This window comes from Bombina bombina, chromosome 1, assembly GCF_027579735.1.
Source record: "Bombina bombina isolate aBomBom1 chromosome 1, aBomBom1.pri, whole genome shotgun sequence".
Classification (NCBI taxonomy): domain Eukaryota; kingdom Metazoa; phylum Chordata; class Amphibia; order Anura; family Bombinatoridae; genus Bombina; species Bombina bombina.
In genome coordinates, this window is record NC_069499.1 from 530,703,676 (window position 1) to 530,730,627 (window position 26,952).

Here is a 26,952-nt window from a genome sequence, read left to right on the forward strand (position 1 = left end):
AGCATAAATTTTAAATGTAGAAATATCAGAATCAGGTTAAATCGTCTTCCCTGAGTCAAACATATCACTCACAGACCGAAGCTCCCCAGCTTCTGCATATTATGAGACAGTATCAGATATGGTTCTTAAAGCGTCTGTATAGACCCCAATAAGTTTTATCACCAAACATATGTCAAAAAACGATTAAACATGCCAGCAAACGTTTTAAAACACATTTTTATAAGAGTATGTATCTCTATTAATCAGCCTGATACCAGTCGCTTTCACTGCATTTAAGGCTATACTAACATTACAGTTTTATCACCAATGTACGTTAAAAAACGATTAAACATGCCAGCAAACGTTTTAAAACACATTTTTATGAGAGTATGTATCTCTATTAATAAGCCTTATACCAGTCGCTATCACTGCATTAAAGGCTTTACTTACATTACTTCCGTATCAGCAGTATTTTCTTAGTCAATTCCATTCCTTAGAAAAATATTTTACTGCACATACCTTATTTGCAGGAAAAACTGCACGCCATTCCCCCTCTGAAGTACCTCCCTCTTCAGAATGTGTGAGAACAGCAAATGCATCTTAGTTACTTCTGCTAAGATCATAGAAAAACGCAGGCACATTCTTCTTCCAAATACTGCCTGAGATAAACAGCACACTCCGGTGCCATTTAAAAATAACAAACTTTTGATTGAAGAAATAATTAAGTATAAAACACCACACACTCCTCTCACGACCTCCATCTTGGTTGAGGCTTGCAAGAGAATGACTGGATATGACATGTGAGGGGAGGAGCTATATAGCAGCTCTGCTTGGGTGATCCTCTTGCAACTTCCTGTTGGGAAGGAGAATATCCCATAAGTAATGGATGATCCGTGGACTGGATACACTTAACAAGAGAAAAGGAAGTTTCATTTTAGATTAACTTTGATTTAACTAACAAACACACACATAGCTTTCAGAAGCTTCTGAATTACTTGAGACAAAATATTTGCTATAAAAACAGACAAACTCAGCAACTATGCTGTCCACTTCCAGAATGTCCACTTATCAACAATCTCCTGCAAAAGCTAATTATGGAATTTTCATCCCATTGGAAGTACCCATTTCCTGCTAGAAAAGTGTGTTCTGAAATGTGAACAGCTGACAGAAGCTGAAGATTGCCTTGAGCCCACAAAAATAATGGAGAGATCTCCTTCAGGACTGACTATGTTCCTCCACTATAGATGGATCAAAATTAAGTCAAAAAGGGGTGAACTTCTGAACAGGTTCAAATTCTGAAACCATAAAAGAAGACCTTCTTTGTCCAATTGAATGAAGAAGAAAAGCAAAGAGATAAAAGCCAGGTATCAAACAAAATGATAGTAAAAAATACAGAAAAAAACTTGCCCAAAAATATAACATCCAAGTTCAGATATTTTCCAGGGCGTGGAATTGTACCAAAGCAAAAAGAAAATTTAAAGACCCCAAGAACTCTATAAAAACACCTTCCATCTCACCAGTACTGCAGTCTAATGTATAGCCAAGCACAAAGAGGAAGGAAAACAGAGAAAACAAAGTAGGAAAATGAAAGGGGAAAAAAAAGTAAATTTATGCTTACCTGATAAATTAATTTCTTCTATGGTAGGACGAGTCCACTGATTCATCCTTTACTTGTGGGATATTATCCTCCTGCTAACAGGAAGTGGCAAAGAGCACCACAGCAGAGCTGTCTATATAGCTCCTCCCATAGCTCCCCCCCCCACCCCCCTGTCATTCGACCGAAGGTACAGGAAGAAAAAGGAGAAACTAAAAGGTGCAGAGGTGACTGAAGTTTAAAATAAAAAAATATAATCTGTCTTAAAATGACAGGGCGGGCCGTGGACTCGTCGTACCATAGAAGAAATTAATTTATCAGGTAAGCATAAATTTACTTTTCTTCCATAAGGAACGACGAGTCCACGGATTCATCCTTTACTTGTGGGATACAATACCAAAGCTACAGGACACGGATGAACGGGAGGGACAAGACAGATGGTTAAACAGAAGGCACCACTGCTTGAAGAACTTTTCTCCCAAAAATAGCCTCAGAAGACGCAAAAGTATCAAATTTGTAAAATTTTGAAAAGGTATGAAGCGAAGACCAAGTCGCAGCCTTACAAAACTGTTCAACAGAAGCATAATTTTTAAAAGCCCATGTAGAAGCCACCGCTCTAGTAGAGTGAGCTGTAATCCTTTCAGGAGGTAGCTGTCCAGCAGTCTCGTATGCTATACAGATGATGCTTTTCAGCCAAAAAGAAAGAGGTAGCCGTAGCTTTTTGACCTCTACGTTTTCCAGAATAGACAACAAAAAAAGAAGATGTTTGACGGAAATCCTTGGTTGCTTGCAAGTAAAACTTCAAAGCACGAACCACGTACAAGTTATGCAACAGACGCTCCTTCTTAGAGGAAGGATTAGGACACAGAGAAGGAACAACAATTTACTGATTGATATTCCTATTAGTAACAACCTTAGGAAGGAATCCAGGTTTGGTACTCAAAACCACCTTATCAGCATGGAAAACAAGTTAAGGTGAGTCGCAATGCCACACAGATAGTTCAGAAACTCTTCGAGCCGAAGAGATAGCAACTAAAAACAGAACTTTCCAAGATAGAAGCTTAATATCTATGGAATGCATAGGTTCAAACGGAACCCCTTGAAGAACTTTAAGAACTAAATTCAAACTCCATGGCGGAGCAACCGTTTTAAACACAGGCTTGATTCTAACTAAAGCCTGACAGAACGACTGAATGTCTGGAACATCTGCCAGACGCTTGTGCAGTAGAATTGATAAAGTCCCTTTAAGAAACTAGCCGATAGCTCCTTCTCCAATCCTTCTTGGAGAAAGGACAAAATCCTAGGAATCCTGATCTTGCTCCATGAATGGCATTTGGATTTGCACCAATAAATATATTTACGCCATATATTATGATAAATTTTCCTAGTGACAGGCTTTCGAGCCTGAATCAAGGTATCTATGACCGACTCAGAGAAACCCCGATTGGATAAAATCAAGCGTTCAATCTCCAAGAAGTCAGCCACAGAGAAACTAGATTTGGATGCTGGAACGGACCTTGAATCAGAAGGTCCTGTCTCAGTGGCAGAGTCCATGGTGGAAGAGATGACATGTCCACCAGGTCTGCATACCAAGTCCTGCGTGGCCACGCAGGTGCTATCAAAATCACAGAAGCTCTCTCCTATTTGATTCTGGCAATCAAACGAGGAAGGAGAGGAAATGGTGGAAACACATAAGCCAGGTTGAACGACCAGAGTACTGCTAGAACATCTATCAGTACTGCCTGAGGATCCCTTGACCTGTACCCGTAACAAGGAAGTTTGGCGTTCTGACGAGACGCCATCAGATCCAATTCTGGTGTGCCCCATTGCTTAATCAATTGTGCAAACACCTCCGGATGGAGTTCCGACTCCCCCGGATGAAAAGTCTGACGACTTAGAAAATCCGCTTCCCAGTTCTCCACTCCTGGGATATAGATTGCTGAGAGATGGCAAGAGTGAGTCTCTGCCCATTGAATTATTTTGGTAACCTCTATCATTGCTAGAGAACTGTTTGTTCCCCCTTGATGATTGATATATGCTACAGTTGTGATATTGCCCGACTGGAATCTTATGAATCTGGCCGAAGCCAGCTGAGGCCACGTCTGAAGCGCGTTGAATATCGCTCTCAGTTCTAAAATATTTATCGGGAGGAGAGCTTCCTCCTGAGCCCACAAACCCTGTGCTTTCAGGAAATTCCAGACTGCACCCCAGCCCAATAGGCTGGCGTCCGTCGTCACTATGACCCATGCTGGCCTGCGGAAACACATTCCCTGGGACAGATGATCCTGTGACAACCACCAAAGAACAGAGTCTCTGGTCTCTTGATCCAGATTTATCTGAGGAGATAAATCTGCATAATCCCCATTCCACTGATTGAGCATGCATAGTTGCAGTGGTCTGAGATGCAAGCGAGCAAACGGAACTATATCCATTGCCGCTACCATTAGTCCGATTACCTCCATACACTGAGCCACTGACGGCCGAGGAATGGAATGAAAACAGAATTTATGCTTACCTGATAAATTACTTTCTCCAACGGTGTGTCCGGTCCACGGCGTCATCCATTACTTGTGGAAATATTCTCCCCCACAGGGAAAGGCAAGGAGAGCACACAGCAAGAGCTGTCCATATAGCTCCCACTCTGGCTCCCCCCCCCCCCAGTCATTCGACCGACGGTTAGGAGAAAAAGGAGAAACTATAGGGTGCCGTGGTGACTGTAGTGTATAAAGAAAATTTTTTCAACCTGATTAAAAAACCAGGGCGGGCCGTGGACCGGACACACCGTTGGAGAAAGTAATTTATCAGGTAAGCATAAATTCTGTTTTCTCCAACATTGGTGTGTCCGGTCCACGGCGTCATCCATTACTTGTGGGAACCAATACCAAAGCTTTAGGACACGGATGAAGGGAGGGAGCAAATCAGGTTACCTAAACGAAAGGCACCACGGCTTGCAAAACCTTTCTCCCAAAAATAGCCTCCGAAGAAGCAAAAGTATCAAATTTGTAGAATTTGGCAAAAGTGTGCAGAGAAGACCAAGTCGCTGCCTTACATATCTGGTCAACAGAAGCCTCGTTCTTGTAGGCCCATGTGGAAGCCACAGCCCTAGTAGAGTGAGCTGTGATACGGTCAGGAGGCTGCCGTCCGGCAGTCTCATAAGCCAAGCGGATAATGCTTTTCAGCCAGAAAGAGAGAGAGGTAGTAGTAGCTTTTTGACCTCTCCTCTTACCAGAGTAAACGACAAACAAAGATGAGGTTTGTCTAAAATCTTTTGTTGCTTCTAAATAGAACTTTAAAGCACGAACAACATCTAAATTGTGTAATAAACGTTCCTTCTTTGAAACTGGATTCGGACACAAAGAAGGAACAACTATTTCCTGGTTGATGTTCTTGTTGGAAACAACTTTTGGAAGAAAACCTGGCATAGTACACAAAACAACCTTATCTGAATGAAAAACCAGATATGGTGGATTACACTGCAAAGCAGATAATTCAGAAACTCTTCTAGCAGAAGAAATAGCAACCAAAAATAGAACTTTCCAAGATAATAACTTAATATCTATGGAATGTAAAGGTTCAAACGGAACCCCTTGAAGAACTGAAAGAACTAAATTTAGACTCCAAGGAGGAGTCATGGGTCTGTAAACAGGCTTGATTCTAACCAAAGCCTGAACAAAAGCTTGTACATCTGGCAAAGCTGCCAGTCGTTTGTGCAACAAGACGGATAATGCAGAAATCTGTCCTTTTAGAGAACTAGCTGACAACCCTTTATCCAAACCTTCTTGGAGAAAGGAGAGAATCTTTGGAATTTTAATCTTACTCCAGGAGAATCCTTTGGATTCACACCAACAGATATATCTTTTCCATATTTTATGGTAAATCTTTCTAGTCACAGGTTTTCTGGCTTGGACCAGAGTATCTATCACAGAATTTGAAAACCCACGCTTGGATAAAATCAAGCGTTCAATTTCCAAGCAGTCAGCTGCAGAGAAACTAGATTTAGATGTTCGAATGGACCTTGAACTAGAAGATCCTGTCTCAAAGGTAGCTTCCATGGTGGAGCCGATGACATATTCACTAGGTCTGCATACCAAGTCCTGCATGGCCACGCAGGAGCTATCAGAATCACAGAGGCCTTCTCCTGTTTGATCCTGGCTATGAGCCTGGGAAGGAGAGGAAACGGTGGAAACACATATGCTAGGTTGAACGACCAAGGCGCCACTAATGCATCCACTAGAGTCGCCTTGGGATCCCTGGATCTGGACCCGTAGCAAGGAATCTTGAAGTTCTGACGGGACGCCATTAGATCCATGTCTGGAATGCCCCATAATTGGGTTAACTGAGCAAAGACCTCCGGATGGAGTTCCCACTCCCCCGGATGGAAAGTCTGACGACTCAAATAGTCCGCCTCCCAGTTGTCTACTCCTGGGATGTGAATAGCAGATAGATGGCAGGAGTGATTCTCTGCCCATTGGATGATCTTGGTTACTTTCTTCATCGCTAGGGAACTCTTTGTTCCCCCCTGATGATTGATGTACGCAACAGTCGTTATGTTGTCCGACTGAAATCTTATGAACCTGGCTTCCGCTAGCTGAGGCCAAGCCAGGAGCGCATTGAATATAGCTCTTAGTTCCAAAATGTTTATCGGGAGAAGCGACTCTTCCCGCGACCATAGGCCCTGCGCTTTCAGGGAGTCCCAGACCGCGCCCCACCCCAAGAGGCTAGCGTCGGTCGTGACGATGACCCACTCCGGTCTGCGGAAACTCATTCCCTGAGACAGGTGATCCTGGGTCAACCACCAGAGAAGTGAGTCCCTGGTTACCTGGTCTACTTGAATTTGGGGAGACAAGTCTGTATAGTCCCCATTCCACTGATTGAGCATGCATAGCTGTAATGGTCTTAGATGAATTCGAGCAAAAGGAACCACATCCATTGCTGCGACCATTAGTCCTATTACTTCCATGCATTGAGCTATGGAGGGTTGAGGAATAGAATGAAGAACTCGACAAGCTTTTAGAAGCTTTGCCTTTCTGACTTCTGTGAGAAAGATCTTCATTTCCACAGAATCCATTATTGTTCCCAGAAAAGGAACCCTTGTGGACGGTGACAGTGAACTTTTTTCTATGTTCACCTTCCACCCGTGAGATCTGAGAAAGGCCAACACAATGTATGAGCCCTCGCTTTGGAAAGGGACGACGCTTGGATTAGGATGTCGTCTAGATAAGGTGCTACAGCGATGCCCCTCGGCCTTAGGACCGCTAGAAGGGACCCTAGCACCTTTGTGAAAATTCTGGGAGCGGTGGCTAAACCGAATGGAAGAGCCACAAACTGGTAATGTTTGTCCAGAAAGGCGAACCTCAGGAACTGATGATGAGATTTGTGGATTGGGATATGCAGATACGCATCCTTTAGATCCACGGTAGTCAAAAATTGACCCTGCTGGACTGTCGGTAAGATTGTCCGAATGGTTTCCATCTTGAAGGATGGAACTCTGAGGAACTTGTTTAATATCTTTAAATCCAGAATTGGCCTGAAAGTTCCCTCTTTTTTGGGAACCACAAACAGGTTTGAGTAATAACCTAGACCTTGTTCCCCGGAGGGGACTGGGTTTATCACTCCCATCTTTGAAAGGTCTCTTACACAATGTAAGAATGCCTGTTTCTTTATCTGGTCTGAAGATAAGCGAGACTGGTGGAACCTTCCCTTTGGAGGAAGTCCCTTGAATTCTAACAGGTATCCCTTGGAAACTATCTCTAGTGCCCAGAGATCCAGAACATCTCTTGCCCAAGCCTGAGTGAAGAGAGATAGTCTGCCCCCTACCAGATCCGGTCCCGGATCGGGGGCTACCCCTTCATGTGGTCTTGGTAGCAGCAGCAGGTTTCTTGGTTTGTTTACCCTTGTTCCAGCCTTGCATGGGCTTCCAAGCGGGTTTGGGCTGGGCCGCGTTACCTTCTTGTCTAGCGGCAGTGGAGTTATTAGCCGGTCCGTTCCTGAAATTGCGAAAGGAACGAAAATTAGACTTGTTCTTAGCCTTAAAAGGCCTATCCTGTGGGAGGGCATGGCCCTTACCCCCAGTGATGTCTGAAATAATTTCCTTCAATTCCGGCCCAAAAAGGGTCTTACCCTTGAAAGGAATATTCAGTAACTTAGTCTTGGACGACACATCTGCCGACCAGGATTTTAGCCAAAGCGCCCTCCGCGCTACTATAGCAAAACCTGAGTTTTTCGCCGCCAATTTCGTTATTTGAAAGGCGGCATCCAATATAAAGGAATTATCTAACTTTAATGCGTGAATTCTGTCCATGACTTCTTCATAGGAAGTCTCTTTCTGGAGCGACCTTTCTAGTTCTTCGAACCAAAAGGACGCCGCTGAAGTGACAGTAATAACACACGTAGCTGGTTGAAGGATGAACCCTTGCTGAACAAAAATCTTTTTAAGCAATCCTTCCAATTTTTTATCCATAGGATCTTTGAAAGCGCAGCTGTCCTCTATAGGAATAGTTGTGCGCTTCGCTAGTGTTGAAACAGCTCCCTCAACCTTCGGGACCATTTGCCATGCGTCCCTTCTAGGGTCTACTATGGGAAACATTTTTTTAAATATAGGAGGTGGGGCAAAGGGTACACCTGGCTTCTCCCACTCCTTTTCCACTATGTTCGCTACCCTCTTAGGTATTGGAAAAGCGTCATCGTGCACTGGGACCTCTAAAAATTTGTCCAATTTGCACAACTTCTCTGGTACTACCATGGAATCACAGTCATCCAGAGTAGCTAATACCTCCTTAAGCAAAGCGCGGAGATGTTGTAGTTTAAACTTAAATGCCACTAGATCAGGTTCTGCCTGTTGAGAAATTTTTCCTGAATCTGAAATTTCACCCTCAGACAGCCCTTCCCTTACAGCCAATTCCGATTGATGCGAGGGTAAAATAGATAAGGCATCGTCAGCGTCTGATTGTTCATCCTTTTTATCTGTATTTAAAACTGAACAATCACGCTTTCTCTGAAAAGCTGGCAGTTTGGATAAAAGATTTGCTATAGAATTATCCACTACTGCTGATAATTGTTGCATAGAAATAAGCACTGGCGCGCTAGGTGTCGCCTGCGCGGGCAAAGCTGGTATAGACACAGAAGGAGAGGATGTAGAGCTATCCCCACTACCTTCATTAGATAAATCATCTTGGGCAACATTATGAAAAATAACAGAGCTGTCCTGATTTTGCTTGGACGCTATGGCGCAATTATCACAAACACTCGAAGGGGGAACCACATTTGTCTCTATACACACAGAACATAGGTTATCTGATGGAACAGACATGTTAAACAGATTTAGGCAGGCAAACAATGCAATAAAAACGATTTTAAACAAAAACGTTACTGTCTCTTTAAATAATAAAAAAAGACACCTTTATTTCTGAATGTTCAAAAAACTATGAAGGCAATATCCGATTTTTCTGAAATTTGGACCCCAGTGTCTTAATGCTTAGAAAGTATTGCACAGCAAATATGGAGACTCTAGCTCTTAAAACAAGCAAACCGGAGCTAATTGTTGGATTTAACCGTTTTTATACACCACAATCCCTGCTACAGCCTTGCTGCAGGTTTTTACCTTCCTTAAGGGTCACCATCCACAGAAAAAAGCCTACAACTAACACCACAAACTCCTCGCCATCCCCGTGGTAGATGCTACTTGTTCAGAGCGGCAAGGAGAATGACTGGGGGGGGGGAGCCAGAGGGGGAGCTATATGGACAGCTCTTGCTGTGTGCTCTCCTTGCCTTTCCCTGTGGGGGAGAATATTTCCACAAGTAATGGATGACGCCGTGGACCGGACACACCAATGTTGGAGAAAAGCTCGGCAGGTGGTTAAAATCTTTGATTTCCTGACCTCAGTCAGAAAAATTTTCATGTCCACCGAATCTATCAGAGTTCCCAGGAATAGAACTCTTGTGAGAGGGATAAGTGAACTCTTTTTTTACGTTCACCTTCCACCCGTGAGATCTTAGAAAAGCCAACACGATGTCCGTGTGAGATTTGGCTAGTTGGTAAGTCGACGCCTGAATTAAGATATCGTCCAGATAAGGCGCCACTGCTATGCCCCGCAGCCTTAGAACCGCCAGAAGGGACCCTAGCACCTTTGTGAAAATTCTGGGAGCTGTGGTCAACCCGAAGGGAAGAGCCACAAACTGGTAATGCTTGTCCAGAAAGGCAAACCTGAGGAACTGGTGATGATCTTTGTGGATAGGGATGTGTAGATACGCATCCTTTAAGTCCACGGTGCTCATATATTGACCCTCCAGGATCATTGGCAAAATAGTCCGAATGGTCTTCATCTTGAAGGATGGGACTCTGAGGAATTTGTTTAGGATCTTGAGATCTAAAATTTGTCTGAAGGTTCCCTCTTTTTTGGGAACCACAAACAGATTGGAGTAGAACCCCTGCCCCTGTTCTGTTTTCAGAACTGGGCAGATCACTCCCATGGTATATATGTCTTCTACACAGCGTAAGAACGCCTCTCTTTTTGTCTGGTTTACAGACAATTGAGAAAGATGGAATCTCCCCCTTGGAGAAGAATCTTTGAAATCTAGAAGATACCCCTGGGTTACGATTTCTAAAGCCCAGGAGTCCTGAACGTCTCTTGCCCAAGCCTGAGCAAACAGAGAAAGTCTGCCCCCTACTAGATCCGGTCCCGGATCGGGGGCTACCCCTTCATGCTGTCTTGGCCTGTTTACCTTTGTTCCAAGACTGGTTAGGTCTCCAGACTGACTTGGATTGAGCAAAATTCCCCTCTTGCTTTGCAGCAGGGGAAGAGGTAGAGGGACCACCTTTGAAGTTTCGAAAGGAACGAAAATTATTTTATTATCTTATCCTGAGGAAGGGCATGGCCTTTCCCTCCAGTGATGTCTGAAATTATCTCTTTCAGTTCAGGCCCGAATAGGGTCTTACCCTTGAAAGGGATGGCTAAAAGCTTAGATTTTGATGACACATCAGCAGACCAGGACTTAAGCCATAACGCTCTACGTGCTAAAATGGCAAAACCTGAAAACCTTTGACACTAATTTAGCCAGTTGAAAAGCGGCATCTGTAATGGAAGAATTAGCTAGCTAGAGAGCCCCAATTCTATCCAGAATATCATCTAAGGGGGTCTCAACCTGAAGAGCCTCCTCCATAGCCTCGAACCAAAAAGCAGCTGCAGTAGTTACAGGAACAATGCACTCTATAGGTTGGAGAAGAAAACCCTGATGAACAAATATTTTCTTTAGGAGACCCTCTAATTTTTTATCCATAGGATCTTTGAAAGCACAACTGTCCTCAATAGGTATAGTTGTACGCTTAGCCAGGATAGAAATAGCTCCCTCCACCTTAAGGACCGTCTGCTACGAGTCCCGCATGGTGTCTGATATGGGAAACATTTTCTTAAAAGTAGGAGGGGGAGCGAACGGAATACCTGGTCTATCCCACTCCTTAGTAACAATGTCCGAAATCCTCTTAGGGACTGGAAAAACATCAGTGTAAGCAGGAACCTCTAGAAATCTATCCATTTTACTCAATTTCTCTGGAACTACAATAGGGTCACAATCATCCAGAGTCGCTAAAACCTCCCTAAGCAATAAGCGGAGGTGTTCTAGCTTAAATTTAAAAGCCGTCATATCTGAGTCTGTCTGAGGGAACATCTTTCCTGAATCAGAAATCTCTCCCTCAGACAGCAAATCCCTCACCCCCAACTCAGAACATTGTGAGGGTACATCGGATATAGCTAATAAAGCATCAGAGGGCTCAGCATTTGTTCTCACACCAGACCTACTGCGCTTCCCCTGCAACCCAGGCAGCTTAGATAAAACCTCTGTGAGGGTAGTATTCATAACTGCGGCCATATCTTGCAGGGTGAAAGAATAAGACGCACTAGAAGTACTTGGTGTCGCTAGTGCGAGCGTTAATGGTTGTGACACTTGGGGAGAATAAGATGGAATAACCTGATTCCCTTCTGACTGAGAATCATCCTGTGACATACTTTTGGTAGCTAAAATATGTTCTTTGCAATTTATTGACCTTTCAGTGCATGAGGGACACATTCTAAGTGGGGGTTCCACAATGGCTTCTAAACATATTGAACAATGACTTTCCTCAATGTCAGACATGTTGAACAGGCTAGTAATGACTACAAACAAGCATGAAAACACTTTATTTAGTGAAAAAAACAACACGTTTGCCCCACAAGAAAATTTAACATTTAACCCTTTATTGTGCAAACCGGATTGAATTAAGGCCTAAATCCGGAAAAAACACCCCCAGCACCTTGCCACAGCCCTGCTGTGGTGCCTACCTGCCCTCAGGGATAGTAAATATGGGGTTAAAGCTTTGATTTGGCCCAAAACATCCACAAGGGCACTCAGGAGTTGGAGCTTGCTGCGTGAAAACAACTGCGCATCTGAGGCGCGAAAATAGGCCCGCCCATCTCACTTGATGTCTCTACAGCCTCAAAGAACCGCACCAGAGCGGTTTTAAACTAGCCATGTGGGTTTTGAGACCCAAAAAATAAGCCAAGTGTACCCTCAAAGTTGCCAAAAAAAAAACGTTATTGCCCACAAAACGTTAATAGCACTCCCAGTTCATAAAACGTTTGCCCACAAACATTTAAAAACCAGTGTCAACCATTTTTTAATTAGCCCCTTATGCAAGCTTAGTAATGCCTTTGGGGATACTGTTAGCCTTTCTGAAATACACAGTCTCTCCAGAAAAAATGACTGAACATACCTCACTGCTATATAGCATGAAAACATTCCTCACACTGAAGTTTCCTGCACTCCTCAGCCTCTGTGGGAACAGCACTGGATCTTAGTTACAAATGCTAAGATCATCATCCTCCAGGCAGCAGTCTTCATCCATTTGCTGCCTGAGAGTAAATAGTACACACCGGTACCATTTAAAATAAACTCTTGCTTGAAGAAATTAAAAACGAATATTTTATCACCTCTTTCACTTTACCCTTCCTAGTACTTAAAGTAGGCAAAGAGAATGACTGGGGGGTGGAGCTAAGGGAGGAGCTATATAGAGAGGTCTGCTGTGGTGCTCTTTGCCACTTCCGAATAGCAAGAGGATAATATCCCACAAGTAAGGGATGAATCCGTGGACTCGTCATACCTTATAGAAGATAAATGCACGCAAAACTAAGGGGGAAAACCTCCCAAAAACAAAACACACAGTATAATACAGGGTGGGGGCTTGTAGACTACCACCACCATGAAAAAAAATGAATTTATGCTTACCTGATAAATTACTTTCTCTAGAGCTGTCCATATAGCTCCCCCCCTAGCTCCACCCCCCAGTCATTCGACCGAAGGCTAGGAGAAAAGGAGAAACCATAGGGTGCAGTGGTGACTGTAGTTTAAACAAAAAAAATTTTAACCTGACTTAATTGCCAGGGCGGGCCGTGGACTGGATACACCGCAAGAGAAAGTAATTTATCAGGTAAGCATAAATTCTGTTTTCTCTTGCAAGGTGTATCCAGTTCACGGATTCATCCTTACTTGTGGGATACCAATACCAAAGCTTTAGGACACGGATGAAGGGAGGGAACAAGACAGGTAACCTAAACGGAAGGCACCACTGCTTGCAAAACCTGTCTCCCAAAAATAGCCTCCGAAGAAGCAAAAGTATTGAATTTGTAAAAAGTATGCAGTGAAGACCAAGTCGCTGCCTTACAAATCTGTTCAACAGAAGCCTCATTCTTGAAAGCCCATGTGGAAGACACAGCTCTGGTGGAATGAGCTGTAATTCGTTCAGGAGGCTGCTGCCCAGCAGTCTCATAAGCCAATCGGATGATGCTTTTCAGCCAGAAGGAAAGAGGTAGCAGTCGCTTTCTGACCTCTACTCTTACCAGAATAAACGACAAACAAGGAAGATGTTTGTCTGAAATCTTTAGTTGCATGTAAATAGAATTTCAAAGCACGAACCACATCAAGATTGTGTAATAGCCGTTCCTTCTTAGAAGTTGGATTAGAACACAGGGAAGGAACAATGATTTCATGGTTAATATTCTTATTAGAAACAACCTTAGGAAGAAAACCAGGTTTGGTACACAAAACAACCTTATCTACGTGAAACACCAGGTAAGGTGAATCACACTGTAAAGCAGACAATTCTGAAACTCTTCGAGCAGAAGATATAGCTACCAAAAACAAAACTTTCCAAGATAATAACTTAATATCTATGGAATATAAAGGTTCAAACGGAACCCCTTGAAGAACTGAAAGAACTAGATTAAGACTCCATGGCGGAGCCACAGGTTTATAAACAGGCTTGATTCTGACTAGAGCCTGAGCAAACGCTTGAACGTCTGGTACCTCTGCCAGACGCTTGTGTAAGAGAATAGACAGAGCAGATATCTGTCCCTTTAAGGAACTAGCTGACAATCCTTTCTCCAATCCTTCTTGGAGAAAAGACAATATTCTTGGAATCCTAATCTTACTCCATGAGTAACCCTTGGATTCACACCAACAAAGATATTTTCGCCATATCTTATGGTAGATTTTCCTAGTGACAGGCTTTCTAGCCTGAATCAGAGTATCTATAACTGACTCAGAGAAATCACGCTTTGATAGAATTAAGCGTTCAATCTCCAAGCAGTCAGCCGCAGAGAAACTAGATTTGGATGCTTTAAAGGACCCTGTATTAGAAGGTCCTGCCTCATTGGCAGTGTCCATGGCGGGACAGATGACATGTCCACTAGGTCTGCATACCAAGTCCTGCGTGGCCACATAGGCGCTATCAGAATTACAGAGGCCTTCTCCTGCTTGATTCTGGCTACCAAACGAGAGAGAAGGGGAAACGGTGGAAAGACATAAGCCAGATTGAAGGACCAAGGCACTACTAGAGCATCTATCAATGCCGCCTGGGGGTCCCTGGACCTGGATCCGTAGAGAGGAAGTTTGGAGTTCTGACGGGACGCCATCAGATCCAATTCTGGAATGCCCCATAGCTGGGTCAGCTGAGCAAAAACCTCCGGGTGGAGTTCCCACTCCCCCGGGTGAAGTCTGACGACTTAGAAAATCCGCCTCCCAGTTGTCTACTCCTGGGATGTGAATTGCAGAGAGGTGGCAGGAGTGATCCTCCGCCCACCTGATTATTTTGGTGACTTCCTTCATCGCTAGTGAACTCTTTGTTCCCCCCTGATGATTGATATACGCCACAGTCGTGATGTTGTCCGACTGAAATCTGATGAATTTGGCCGCCGCTAGTTGAGGCCATGCCTGAAGCGAGTTGAATATCGCTGTCAGTTCCAAAATGTTTATCGGGAGCAGAGACTATTCCCGAGACCATAATCCCTGAGCTTTCAGGGAGTCCCAGACCGCCCCCCAGCCTAACAGACTGGCATTGGTCGTTACAATGATCCACTCCGGTCTGCGGAAGCATATTCCCTGAGACAGGTGATCCTGAGACAACCACCAGAGAAGGAAGTCTCTGGTTTTCTGGTCCAGTTGTATTTGACAAATCTGCATAATCTCCATTCCACTGTTTGAGCATGCACAGTTGCAGTGGTCTTAGATGTATTCGAGCAAAAGGGACTACGTCCATTGCCGCTACCATTAATCCGATTACCTCCATGCACTGAGCTACAGATGGCCGAGGAATGGAATGAAGAACTCGGCAGGTGGTTAAAAGCTTTAATTTTCTGACCTCCGTCAGAAATATTTTCATTTCTACCGAGTCTATTAATGTTCCCAGGAAGGGAACCCTTGTGAGCGGGGACAGAGAACTTTTTTCGGTGTTCACCTTCCACCCGCGAGACCTTAGAAAGGCCAGAACAATCTCCGTATGAGCCTTGGCTCTGGGAAAAGACGACGCCTGTATTAAGATGTCGTCCAAATAAGGTGCTACTGCAATGCCCCGCGGTCTTAGTACCGCCAGAAGGGACCCTAACACTTTTGTGAAAATTCTGGGAGCGGTGGCCAACCCGAAGGGAAGGGCCACGAACTGGTAATGCTTGTCCTGAAAGGCGAACCTTAGGAAATGATGATGATCTTTGTGGATAGGAATATGAAGGTACGCATCCTTTAGATCCACGGTAGTCATATATTGACCTTCCTGGATCATAGGTAAGATTGTCCGAATGGTCTCCATCTTGAATGATGGAATTTGTTTAGAATTTTTAGATCCAGGATTGGCCTGAAAGTTCCTTCCTTTTTGGGAACCACAAACAGGTTTGAGTAAAAACCCAGTCCTTGTTCTGTAATTGGAACTGGACATATCACTCCCATCTTGAGTAGATCTTCTACACAGCGTAAGAACGCCTCTTTCTTTGTCTGGTCTGTAGACAGACGAGAAATGTGGAACCTTCCCCTTGGAGGAGAGTCCTTGAATTCTAGAGTAACGATCTCTAATGCCCAGGGATCGTAAACATCCCTTGCCCAAGCCTGAGCGAAGAGAGAGAGTTTGCCCCCTACCAGATCCGGTCCCGGATCGGGGGCCACCCCTTCATGCTGTCTTAGTAGCAGCTGCAGGCTTCTTGGCCTGTTTACCCTTGTTCCAGCCCTGCGAAGGCTTCCAAGTTGCCTTGGGCTGTGAAGCATTACCCTCTTGCTTTGCGGTTGCAGAGGTTGAAGCAGGACCGCTCCTGAAGTTGCGAAAGGAACGAAAATTAGCCTTGTTTTTAGCCTTAAAATGCCTATCTTGTGGGAGAGCATGGCCCTTTCCTCCGGTGATATCCGAAATAATCTCTTTCAACTCTGGCCCGAAGAGGGTCTTTCCCTTGAAAGGGATATTTAGTAATTTTGATTTGGACGACACATCGGCCGACCATAACTTGAGCCAAAGCGCTCTGCGCGCCATAATGGCGAAACCTGAATTTTTTGCCGCTAACTTAGCTAATTGCAAAGCGGCATCTGTGATAAAAGAATTAGCCAGTTTGAAAGCTTTAATTCTGTCCATAATTTCGTCATATGAGGTCTCCCTCTTGAGCGACTCCTCCAGCGCCTCAAACCAGAAAGCCGCTGCAGTAGTTACAGGAATAATGCAGGCGATCGGTTGTAGAAGGAACCCTTGTTGAACAAAAATTTTCTTTAGTAAACCTAATTTTTTATCCATAGGATCTTTAAAAGCACAACTGTCTTCAATTGGAATAGTTGTGCGCTTGGCCAGCGTAGAAACTGCTCCCTCTACCTTAGGGACCGTCTGCCGCGCGTCCCGCCTGGGGTCAGTAATGGGGAACATTTTCTAAAAAATAGGAGGGGGAACAAAAGGGACACCTGGTCTTTCCCACTCCCTGGTAACAATATCCGCCACCCTCTTAGGGATCGAAAACGCATCAGTGTATACAGGGACCTCTAGGTATTTGTCCATTTTACACAATTTCTCTGGAACCACCATAGGGTCACAATCATCCAGAGTGGATAGAACCTCCCTAAGCAATATGCGGAGGTGTTCCAATTTAAATGCTAGTGAATCTGATTCTGCCCACTGAGAAACCTTTCCTGAGTCAGAAATTTCTCCCTCAGACATCACATCCCTCGCCCCTACTTCAGAGTGTTGTGAGGGTACATCAGATAAACCTCCCAAAGCCTCCGACTGCTCCTCATCTGTTCTTAAAACAGAGCTGTTGCGCTTTTTAGGGAAAACTGGCAGTTTGGATAGAAAGGCTGCAAGGGAATTATCCATGACTGTCGCTAGTTGTTGCAATGTAATAGGTGCCAATGCACTAGAGGTACTAGGTATTGCTTGCGCGGGCGTAACTGGTGGTGACACTTGGGGAGAGGAAGGAGGACTATCTTCATTACCTTCCGTCATAGAATCATCTTGGGCAACATTTTTAAGTGACACAATATGATCTTTAAATTGTATAGACACATTAGTGCACTTGGGACACATTTTGAGTGGGGGTTCCACCATGGCTACTGAACACATAGAGCAAGGCTTTTCCTTAGTGTCAGACATGTTAAACAGATTAGTATTATATGCAAACAGGCTTGGAAAACACTTTAATCAAATAAAAACACAATTTGAGAAAAACGGTACTGTGCCTTTAAGAAATAAAAAGCGCACACAATTTTACAAAACAGTGAAAAATGCACCAAATTTTCACAGTATGTGCCTAATGCTTCAATATGATTGCACACCAAGTTTCAGCCTGATTAACCCCTTAATGCCCAAACCGGAGCAGTCTAAAGCCCACAACCGGTTTTAAAACTACAGGACCTTGCCACAGCAGTCTGCTGTGGCCCTACCTTCCCTTATGGATTAGTTTAGGGGAGAAACAGCTTCTGTGAGTCCCTCATGCAGTCTCTGGACCCTCCACGTGAAGCAGCATGAACTGTCTGGAGAAATGAACTGCGCAACAGAGGCGCGAAATTAGGGCCCCTCCCACTCCACTCAGGAGTTGTGAGGACCTCAAAGTCACACTTAGGTGACTAAATTTATGCCATGTGGATAAAATACCCCTCAATCAACACCCCAAAGGTGTTTAAAAGTGTCTACCAATGAGTATTTGCTGAATAAAATAATCAATTGCCCTTTCACAGTGTCCAACAGCCTATTGAGCCCTGTTAAATAAGCTCTTATTCTATACTAAGTCTCAGAATATGGCGTACCCTTCCCTCATGGGGATTCCTGTCAGTCTTCTAGCATTATCGTGTCTTGACTAGAAAAAATATGACTGAAACATACCTTAATGCAGTTAAGCCTGCAAACTGTTCCCCCCAACTGAAGTTTTATGGTACTCATCAGTCCTTTGTGGGAACAGCAGTGGATTTTAGTTACAACATGCTAAAATAGTTTTCCTCTCAGCAGAAATCTTCATCACTTTTCTGCCAGAGAGTAAATAGTACAAACCGGTACCATTTAAAAATAACAAACTTTTGATTGAAGATATAAAACTACAAATCTAACACCACATTCACTTTACCCTCCCGTGGAGATGCCCTACTGCTAGAGCGTCAAAGAGAACGACTGGGGGTTGGAGCTAGGGGGGAGCTATATGGACAGCTCTGCTGTGTGCTCTTTGTCACTTCCTGTAGGGAATGAGAATATTCCCTCAAGTAAGGATGAATCCGTGGACTGGATACACCTTGCAAGAGAAAATTAATTTATTACTTAAGTATAAAATTGTGTTTTCTTTCATACAAGATCCATTACTCCTGGGAACTAATACCCAAGCTGTGGAGTCCACAAGTAAGAACATAAAAAACAAAGTCTATTTAAAAAAAAAAAAAAAAAAAAACAGCAGGCAAAAACAAATAAACCTGCGACAACTGTCTGTAGGACATCCTACCAAAGGCTGTCTCAGAAGAAGCGAAAACATCAAAATGGTAGGAAAAACAAAAATAAGCAAAGAAGACCAAGTAGCTGCCTTGCCACTTTGGTCCACTGATAAAAGCATTCTAAAATGCCCAAGACGTGGCAAATGATCTGGTAGAATGAGCAGAAATCTATCTAGGCGGAAGCTGACCTGCCTCCAAGAAAGCTATATAAAATCGAGTCTTCAACAAAAAAGCCAAATAAACAGCAGAAATTGTCTGCCCTGCATAGAACCAGCAAAAGGAGAAAAGTAAAAAGGTTTGTCAAAAATCCTTAGTAGTGTCTACATAACACTTCAAAGATCTTTGAATAATCCTTAGGAAAAAGGCAAAGAAATAACAATGTACCAACTTATATGGTCAGAAAACACAAGAAAGAGTTCGAAGCTCAGAAAATTGTAGTAGAAAAAAAAATAGCTGAAAGAAACCAAATTTTTCCAGAAAGAAGTTTAATATCCACCTGGTACATAGGTTTAAAAGGAGGAGCCTGCAAAATCCTCAGTGAAATTAAGGTTCAAAGGAGGAAAAAATTAGATAATAAATGGCTTATTTCTAGGCAAGGCTTGAACTAAACCATGAATGACAGGAAGATTAGTAATTTTCTTACAGAAGAAAAACGAAAAAGGGCAGAAAACTGACCTTTCGCAGAACCTGAGGATAAAACATTATCCAAACCATACAATAAAAAAGCAAGAATTCTAGAAATTCTAAATCAATACCAAGAAAAAAAAACACTGATTCAAAACACCAAGTATTAAAAGCCTTCCAGAACTTTAAATAAAAATTCCCCTAGTCAGACTTACGAGTCTGTATAAGAAACTCAGAAACTGAGCGGATAGTTAAAAGACAGTGTTTCTGATTCTATCTCCATGCCATCAAGTTAAGAGATCTAGAATCCAGATGGAAAAAATGCATCTTGAAATAGGTCTGGATACAAAGGAAGCAGCCAAGGACAGAAACTAAACATCAGAACCAGATCTACATACCAAATTCTGCAGGAACAAGCTGGAGCAAGCAGAATCAACAAAGCTCTTCCTGCCAGATCTTGGCAATCGCCCTGGAAAAAAAAACCAACAACCATAATTTATGTAAGAACTTACCTGATAAATTAATTTCTTTCATAATTGGCAGGAGTCCATGAGCTAGTGACATATGGGACATACAATCCTACCAGGAGGGGCAAAGTTTCCCAAACCTCAAAATGCCTATAAATACACCCCCCCACCACACCCACAATTCAGTTTAACAAATAGCCAAGAAGTGGGGTGATAAAGAAAGGAGTAAAAACCATCAAAGGAATTTGGGAATAATTGTGCTTTATACAAAAAAAATCATAACCACCATAAAAAGGGGGTGGGCCTCATGGACTCTTGCAATATGAAAAAAATGCATTTATCAGGTAAGTTCTTACATAAATTATGTTTTCTTCCATGTAATTGCCCAGAGTCCACGAGCTAGTAACGTATGGGATAGCAATACCCAAGATGTGGAACTCTCCGCAAGAGAGGGAGGGATAAAAATAAAAACAGCCATTTCGCTGAAAAAAAATAATCCACAACCCAAATATAAGTTTATTCTCAAATAATAAAAAGAAAAAACTTAAATCATAAGCAGAAGAATGAAACTGAAACAGCTGCCTGAAGAACTTTCCTACCAAAAACTGCATCCGAAGAAGCAAATACAGGTGGCCCTCGTTTTACAACGGTTCAATTTACACCGTTTCAGAATAACAACCTTTTTTTCCAGTCATGTGACTGCTATTGAAAAGCATTGAGAAGCAGTGTATTTGCTAAAATAGCCAGTAAGTGGAGCTGTCCGCTTGTGTTGCAGCAAAGCCAAGCAAGCTGAAATTAATCAGTTTAACCAGACCTGAGCTATCGAGCAGATTTCAAAGGAACAAGATCTTCCTGTCTATAAATCATTCCTGATTCGAACGCATAGAAAGAACTGTTTGCAGAAAAATGCAAGTGAAGTCTTTGTTGTGTGATTATTTTATTAGGTTTATAATGCTGTTTAGCAAATGTTCATTTAACTTAGTTTAATTATATATTCTGTGTTGTGTGATTATTTTATTAGGTTTATAATGCTGTTTAGCATTTAAAGTCTTCATTTCAAAGCTTTAAAAATAATGTATTAGGTGTTACTTATGACAATTTTGAGAGGGCCCTGGAACCTAACTCCCTCACTTCCCATTGACTTACATTATAAACTGGGTTTCAATTTACAACGGTTTCGATTTACAACCATTCCTTCTGGAACCTAACCCCGGCGTAAACTGAGGGCTACCTGTACACCAAAATGGTAGAATGTAGTAAATGTATGCAAAGACCACCAAGTTGCTGCTTTGCCAATCTGATCAACTGAAGCTTCATTCTTAAAAGCCCAAGAAGTGGAAACTGATTTAGTAGAATGAGCTGTAATTCTCTGAGGCGGGGCTTTACCCGACTCCAAATAAGCTTGATGAATCAAAAGCTTTAAACATGATGCCAAAGAAACGGCAGAAGTCTTCTGACCTTTCCTGGAACCAGAAAAGATAACAAATAAACTAGAAGTCTTCCTGAAAACTTTAGTGGCTTCAACATAATATTTCAGAGCTCTCACCACATCCAAAGAATGTAACGATCTCTCCAAAGAATTCTTAGGATTAGGACTAAAAGAAGGGATAACAATTTCTATATTAATGTTGTTAGAATTCACAACCTTAGGTAATAATTTAAATGAAGTCAGCAAAACTGCCTTATCCTGATGAAAAATCAGAAAAGGAGAATCACAAGAATAAGCAGATAATTCAGAAACTCTTCTAGCAGAAGAGATGGCCAAAAGGAAAAACACTTTCCAAGAAAGTAGGTTAATGTCCAAAGAATGCATAGGCTCAAATGGAGGAGCCTGTAACGCCTTCAAAACCAAATTAAGACTCCAAGGAGGAGAGATTAATTTAATGACAGGCCTGATACGAACCAAAGCCTGTACAAAACAATGAATATCAGGAAGTTTAGCAATTTTCCTCTGGAATAAAACAGAAAGAGCAGAGATATATCATTTCAAGGAACTTGCAGAAAAACCTTTATCCAAAACATCCTGAAGAAACTGTAAAATTCTAGGAATTCTAAAAGAATGCCAAGAGAATTTATGAGAAGAACGCCATGAAATGTAAGTCTTCCAAACTCGATAAATCTTTCTAGAAACAGATTTACGAGCCTGCAACATAGTATTAATCACTGAGTCAGAGAAACCTCTATGACTAAGTACAAAGTGTTCAATTTCCATACCTTCAAATTCAATTATTTGAGATCCTGATGGAAAAACAGATCTTGAGATAGGTCTGGCCTTAATGGAAGTGGCCAAGGTTGGCAACTGGACATCCGAACAAGATCCGCATACCAAAACCTGTGAGACCATGCTGGAGCCACAAGTAGCAGAAACGATTGCTCCATGATGATCTTGGAGATCACTCTTGGAAGAACTAGAGGCGGGAAAATATAAGCAGGTTGATAACACCAAGGAAGTGTCAATGCATCCACTGCTTCCGCCTGAGGATCCCTGGACCTGGACAGGTACCTGGGAAGTTTTTTTGTTTAGATGCGATGCCATCAGATCTATTTCTGGAAGCCCCCACATATGAACAATTTGAAAAAACACATCTGGCTGGAGTGACCTTTCTCCCAGATCTAAAGTCTGACGACTGACATAATCCGTTTCCCAATTGTCTATACCTGGGATATGAACCGCAGAAATTAGACAGGAGCTGGATTCCGCCCAAACAAGTATCCGGGATACTTCTTTCATAGCTTGAGGACTACGAGTCCCACCCCGATGATCGACATATGCCACAGTTATGATATTGTCTGTCTGAAAACAAATGAACGGTTCTCTCTTAGACAGAGGCCAAAACTGAAGGGCCGTGAGAATTGCACGGAGTTCCAAAATATTGATTGGTAATCTCGCCTCTTGAGGTTTCCAAACCCCTTGTGCTGTCAGAGATCCCCAAACAGCTCCCCAACCTGAAAGACTCGCATCTGTTGTGATCACAGTCCAGGTTGGACGAACGAAAGAGGCCCCTAGAATTATACGATGGTGATCTAACCACTGTGATCTAACCACCAAGCCAGAGAAAGTCGAACATCAGGATTTAAGGATATTAATTTTGATATCCTTGTATAATCCCTGCACCATTGGTTCAGCGTACAAAGCTGGAGAGGCCTAAAACTTCCATGCACATAGCTACTGAAGGGAATGACTGAGACTGAAGGTTCCGACAGGCTGCAACCAATTTCAAACGTCTCTTGTCTGTTAGAGACAAAGTCATGTACACTGAATCTATCTGGAAACCTAAAAAGGTTACCTTTGTCTGAGGAATCAAATAACTTTTTGGAAAATTGATCCTCCAACCATGTCTTTGAAGAAACAATACTAGTTGATTCGTGTGAGACTCTGCAGAACGTAAAGACTGAGCGAGTACCAAGATATCGTCCAAATAAGAAAACACTGCAATACCTCGCTCTCTGATTAGATAGAGTAGGGCACCAAGAACCTTTGAAAAGATTCTTGGAACTGTCGCTAGGCCAAAAGGAAGAGCAACAAATTGGTAATGCTTGTCTAGAAAAGAGAATCTCAGGAACTGATAGTGATCTGGATGAATCGGAATATGAATGTATGCATCCTGTAAGTCTATTGTGGACATATAATGCCCTTGCTGAAAAAAGGCAGAATAGTCCTTATAGTCACCTTATAGTCATCTTGAAAGTTGGTACTCTTACATATCGATTCAAAATCTTTAGATCCAAAACTGGTCTGAATGAATTTTCTTTCTTTGAGACAATGAATAGATTTGAATAAAACCCCAGATCCTGTTCCTGAAATGGAACTGGCATGATTACCCCTGATAACTCCAGATCTGAAAGCCTGAGTCTTTACTGGGTTCTCTGGAATGCGTGAGAGAAAAAATCTTCTCACAGGCGGTCTTACTCTGAATCCTATTCTGTACCCCTGAGAGACAATACTCTGAATCCAATGATTTTGGATCGAATTGATCCAAACATCTTTGAAAAATTTTAATCTGCCCCCCTACCAGTTTAGCTGGAATGAAGGCCGCACTTTCATGCAGACTTGGGGGCTGGCTTTGATCTCTTAAATGGCTTGCATTTATTCCAATTTGAGGAAGGCTTCCAATTGGAAAAAAAGAGTCCTTTGGGGAAGGATTAGATTTCTGTTATTTATTATGTCGAAAGGAACGAAAACGGTTAGAAGCTTTAGATTTACCCTTAGGTTTTTTATCCTGAGGCAAAAAAACTCCCTTCCCCCCCACCCCCAGTGACAGTTGAAATTATTAAATCCAACTGAGAACCAAATAATTTATTACCTTGGAAAGAAAGAGATAGCAATCTGGACTTAGAAGTCATATCAGCATTCCAAGATTTGAGCCACAAAGCTTTTCTAGCTAAAATAGCTAAAGACATATCTAACATCAATTTTGATGATATCAAAAATGGCATCGCAAATTAAATTATTAGCATGTTGAATCAACTTAACAATGCTAGACAAATCATGATCTGATACTTATTGTGCTAAAGTTTCCAACCAAAAAGTTGAAGCAGCTGCAACATCAGCCAAAGAAATTGCAGGCCTAAGAAGATGACATCAATATAAATAAGTCTTCATTAGATAAGATTCAAGTTTCCTATCTAAAGGATCTTTAAAAGAAGTACTATCTTCCGTAGGAATAGTAGTACGTTTAGCAAGAGTAGAGATAGCCCCATCAACTTTGGGGATCTTTTCCCAAAACTCCAATCTAACTGCTGGCAAAGGATACAACTTTTTCAACCTTGAAGAAGGAATAAAAGAAGTACCAGGCCTATTCCATTCTTTAGAAATCATATCAGAAATAGCATCAGGAACTGGAAAATCCTCTGGAATAACCACAGGAGGTTTATAAACAGAATTTAAACGTTTATTAGTTTTAATATCAAGAGGACTAGTTTCCTCCATGTCTAATGTAATCAACACTTCTTTTAATAAAGAACGAATATACTCCATTTTAAATAAATAAGAGGATTTGTCAGTGTCAATATCTGAGGCAGGATCTTCTAAATCAGATAGATCCTCATCAGATAAGGATAAATCAGTAGGTTGCAGGTCATTTGAAATTTCATCAACTCTATGAGAAGTTTTAAAAGACCTTTTACGTTTATTAGAAGGCGGAATGGCAGACAAAGCCTTCTGAATAGAATCAGAAATAAATTATTTTAAATTTACAGGTATATCTTGTACATTAGATGTTGAGGGAACAGCAACAGGTAATGAACTACTACTGATGGATACATTTTCTGCATGTAAAAGTTTATCATGACAACTATTACAAACCACAGCTGGAGGTATAATCTCCACAAGTTTACAACAAATGCACTTAGCTTTGGTAGAACTGTTATCAGGTAGCAGGGATCCAACAGTGAATTCTGAGACAGGATCAGATTGAGACATCTTGCAAATGTAACAACATATTAAGCAAAATTATCAATTTCCTTATATGGCAGTTTCAGGAATGGGGAAAATATTGATGTATACAGGATGTGTTTTTAGGGGGGGGGGGGACTAAGAAGCTATAGGCTGTTGTGACATGCCATATTTTAGACAAAACAGACAAAAACTTGACTACAATGTACCAAATCCTGTCTCATGTCCCCAAACGACATCATTTACATAATAAGAGAGAAGTGTTTCACCAGGGAAGGAGCAAAGGCATAATTAGCTAGTTAAGAGGCCTAGCCACAGAACAGCCTGTTATGTTTTGTTTGTTCCCAGTTTGCACACTTCTCATTTATCATATTAATTGTATATATCAAATATGACAACATAATGATTTGTAAAAAGTTATAAATACTACAAGGAAAAAAAAAAAATCATGACAAAAGTGTCCATTTTATGCCACTACTGATGATGCCACTTACCATTTAATTGTGCTTCTGAGGTTAGGCTGACTGACTGTGCTGTCATCTAGAAATATTGTGGAACACGAGCTATATTTCTTTGTAAGCTGCCCAGGAGATACCTAGTGAATATTTAAATTAAAGAAATCTGAATTTAATTAAAAAGCAATATCTTGTGACATAATGACAGCAAACTCCCAACCATTTATTTTCCAATGCAAAGAGAACCAACTATTAGTTGCTATTTTCACTGCAGTTCACAAAGGGCCTTAAAAAGGGCAATAAACACTTTAAAATTGCAATATTAAATGATAAACTGTATATATATATATATATATATATATATATATATATATATATATATATAAAAATATATAAAAAACATAATTTATGTAAGAACTTACCTGATAAATTCATTTCTTTCATATTAGCAAGAGTCCATGAGCTAGTGACGTATGGGATATACATTCCTACCAGGAGGGGCAAAGTTTCCCAAACCTTAAAATGCCTATAAATACACCCCTCACCACACCCACAATTCAGTTTAACGAATAGCCAAGAAGTGGGGTGATAAAAAATAAGGAATTGGAATAATTGTGCTTTATACAAAAAAATCAAAACCACCACAAAAAAGGGCGGACCTCATGGACTCTTGCTAATATGAAAGAAATGAATTTATCAGGTAAGTTCTTACATAAATTATGTTTTCTTTCATGTAATTAGCAAGAGTCCATGAGCTAGTGACGTATGGGATAATGATTACCCAAGATGTGGATCTTTCCACACAAGAGTCACTAGAGAGGGAGGGATAAAATAAAGACAGCCAATTCCTGCTGAAAATAATCCACACCCAGAATAAAATTTTAATGAAAAAACATAAGCAGAAGATTCAAACTGAAACCACTGCCTGAAGTACGTTTCTACCAAAAACTGCTTCAGAAGAAGAAAACACATCAAAATGGTAGAATTGAATGAAAAAGTATGCAAAGAGGACCAAGTTGCTGTTTTGCAAATCTGATCAACCGAAGCTTCATTCTTAAACGCCCAGGAAGTAGAAACTGACCTAGTAGAATGAGCTGTAATCCTTTGAGGCGGAGTGTTACCCGACTCAACATAGGCATGATGAAATAAAGATTTCAACCACGATGCCAATGGAATGGCAGAAGCTTTCTGGTCTTT

General features: G+C 41.9%; 1 protein-coding gene across 1 annotated transcript in view; it reads right to left on the minus strand.

The window, feature by feature from the left end:
• The window catches only part of CCNYL1 (cyclin Y like 1), a 201,419-nt gene that overhangs the window by 94,475 nt on the left and 79,992 nt on the right, over positions 1-26,952 (minus strand). Inside the window, exon 4 of the mRNA XM_053698631.1 lies at positions 25,795-25,895. Coding sequence (XP_053554606.1) covers positions 25,795-25,895 — 101 coding nt within the window. The remainder of the gene's footprint in view (positions 1-25,794; positions 25,896-26,952) is intronic.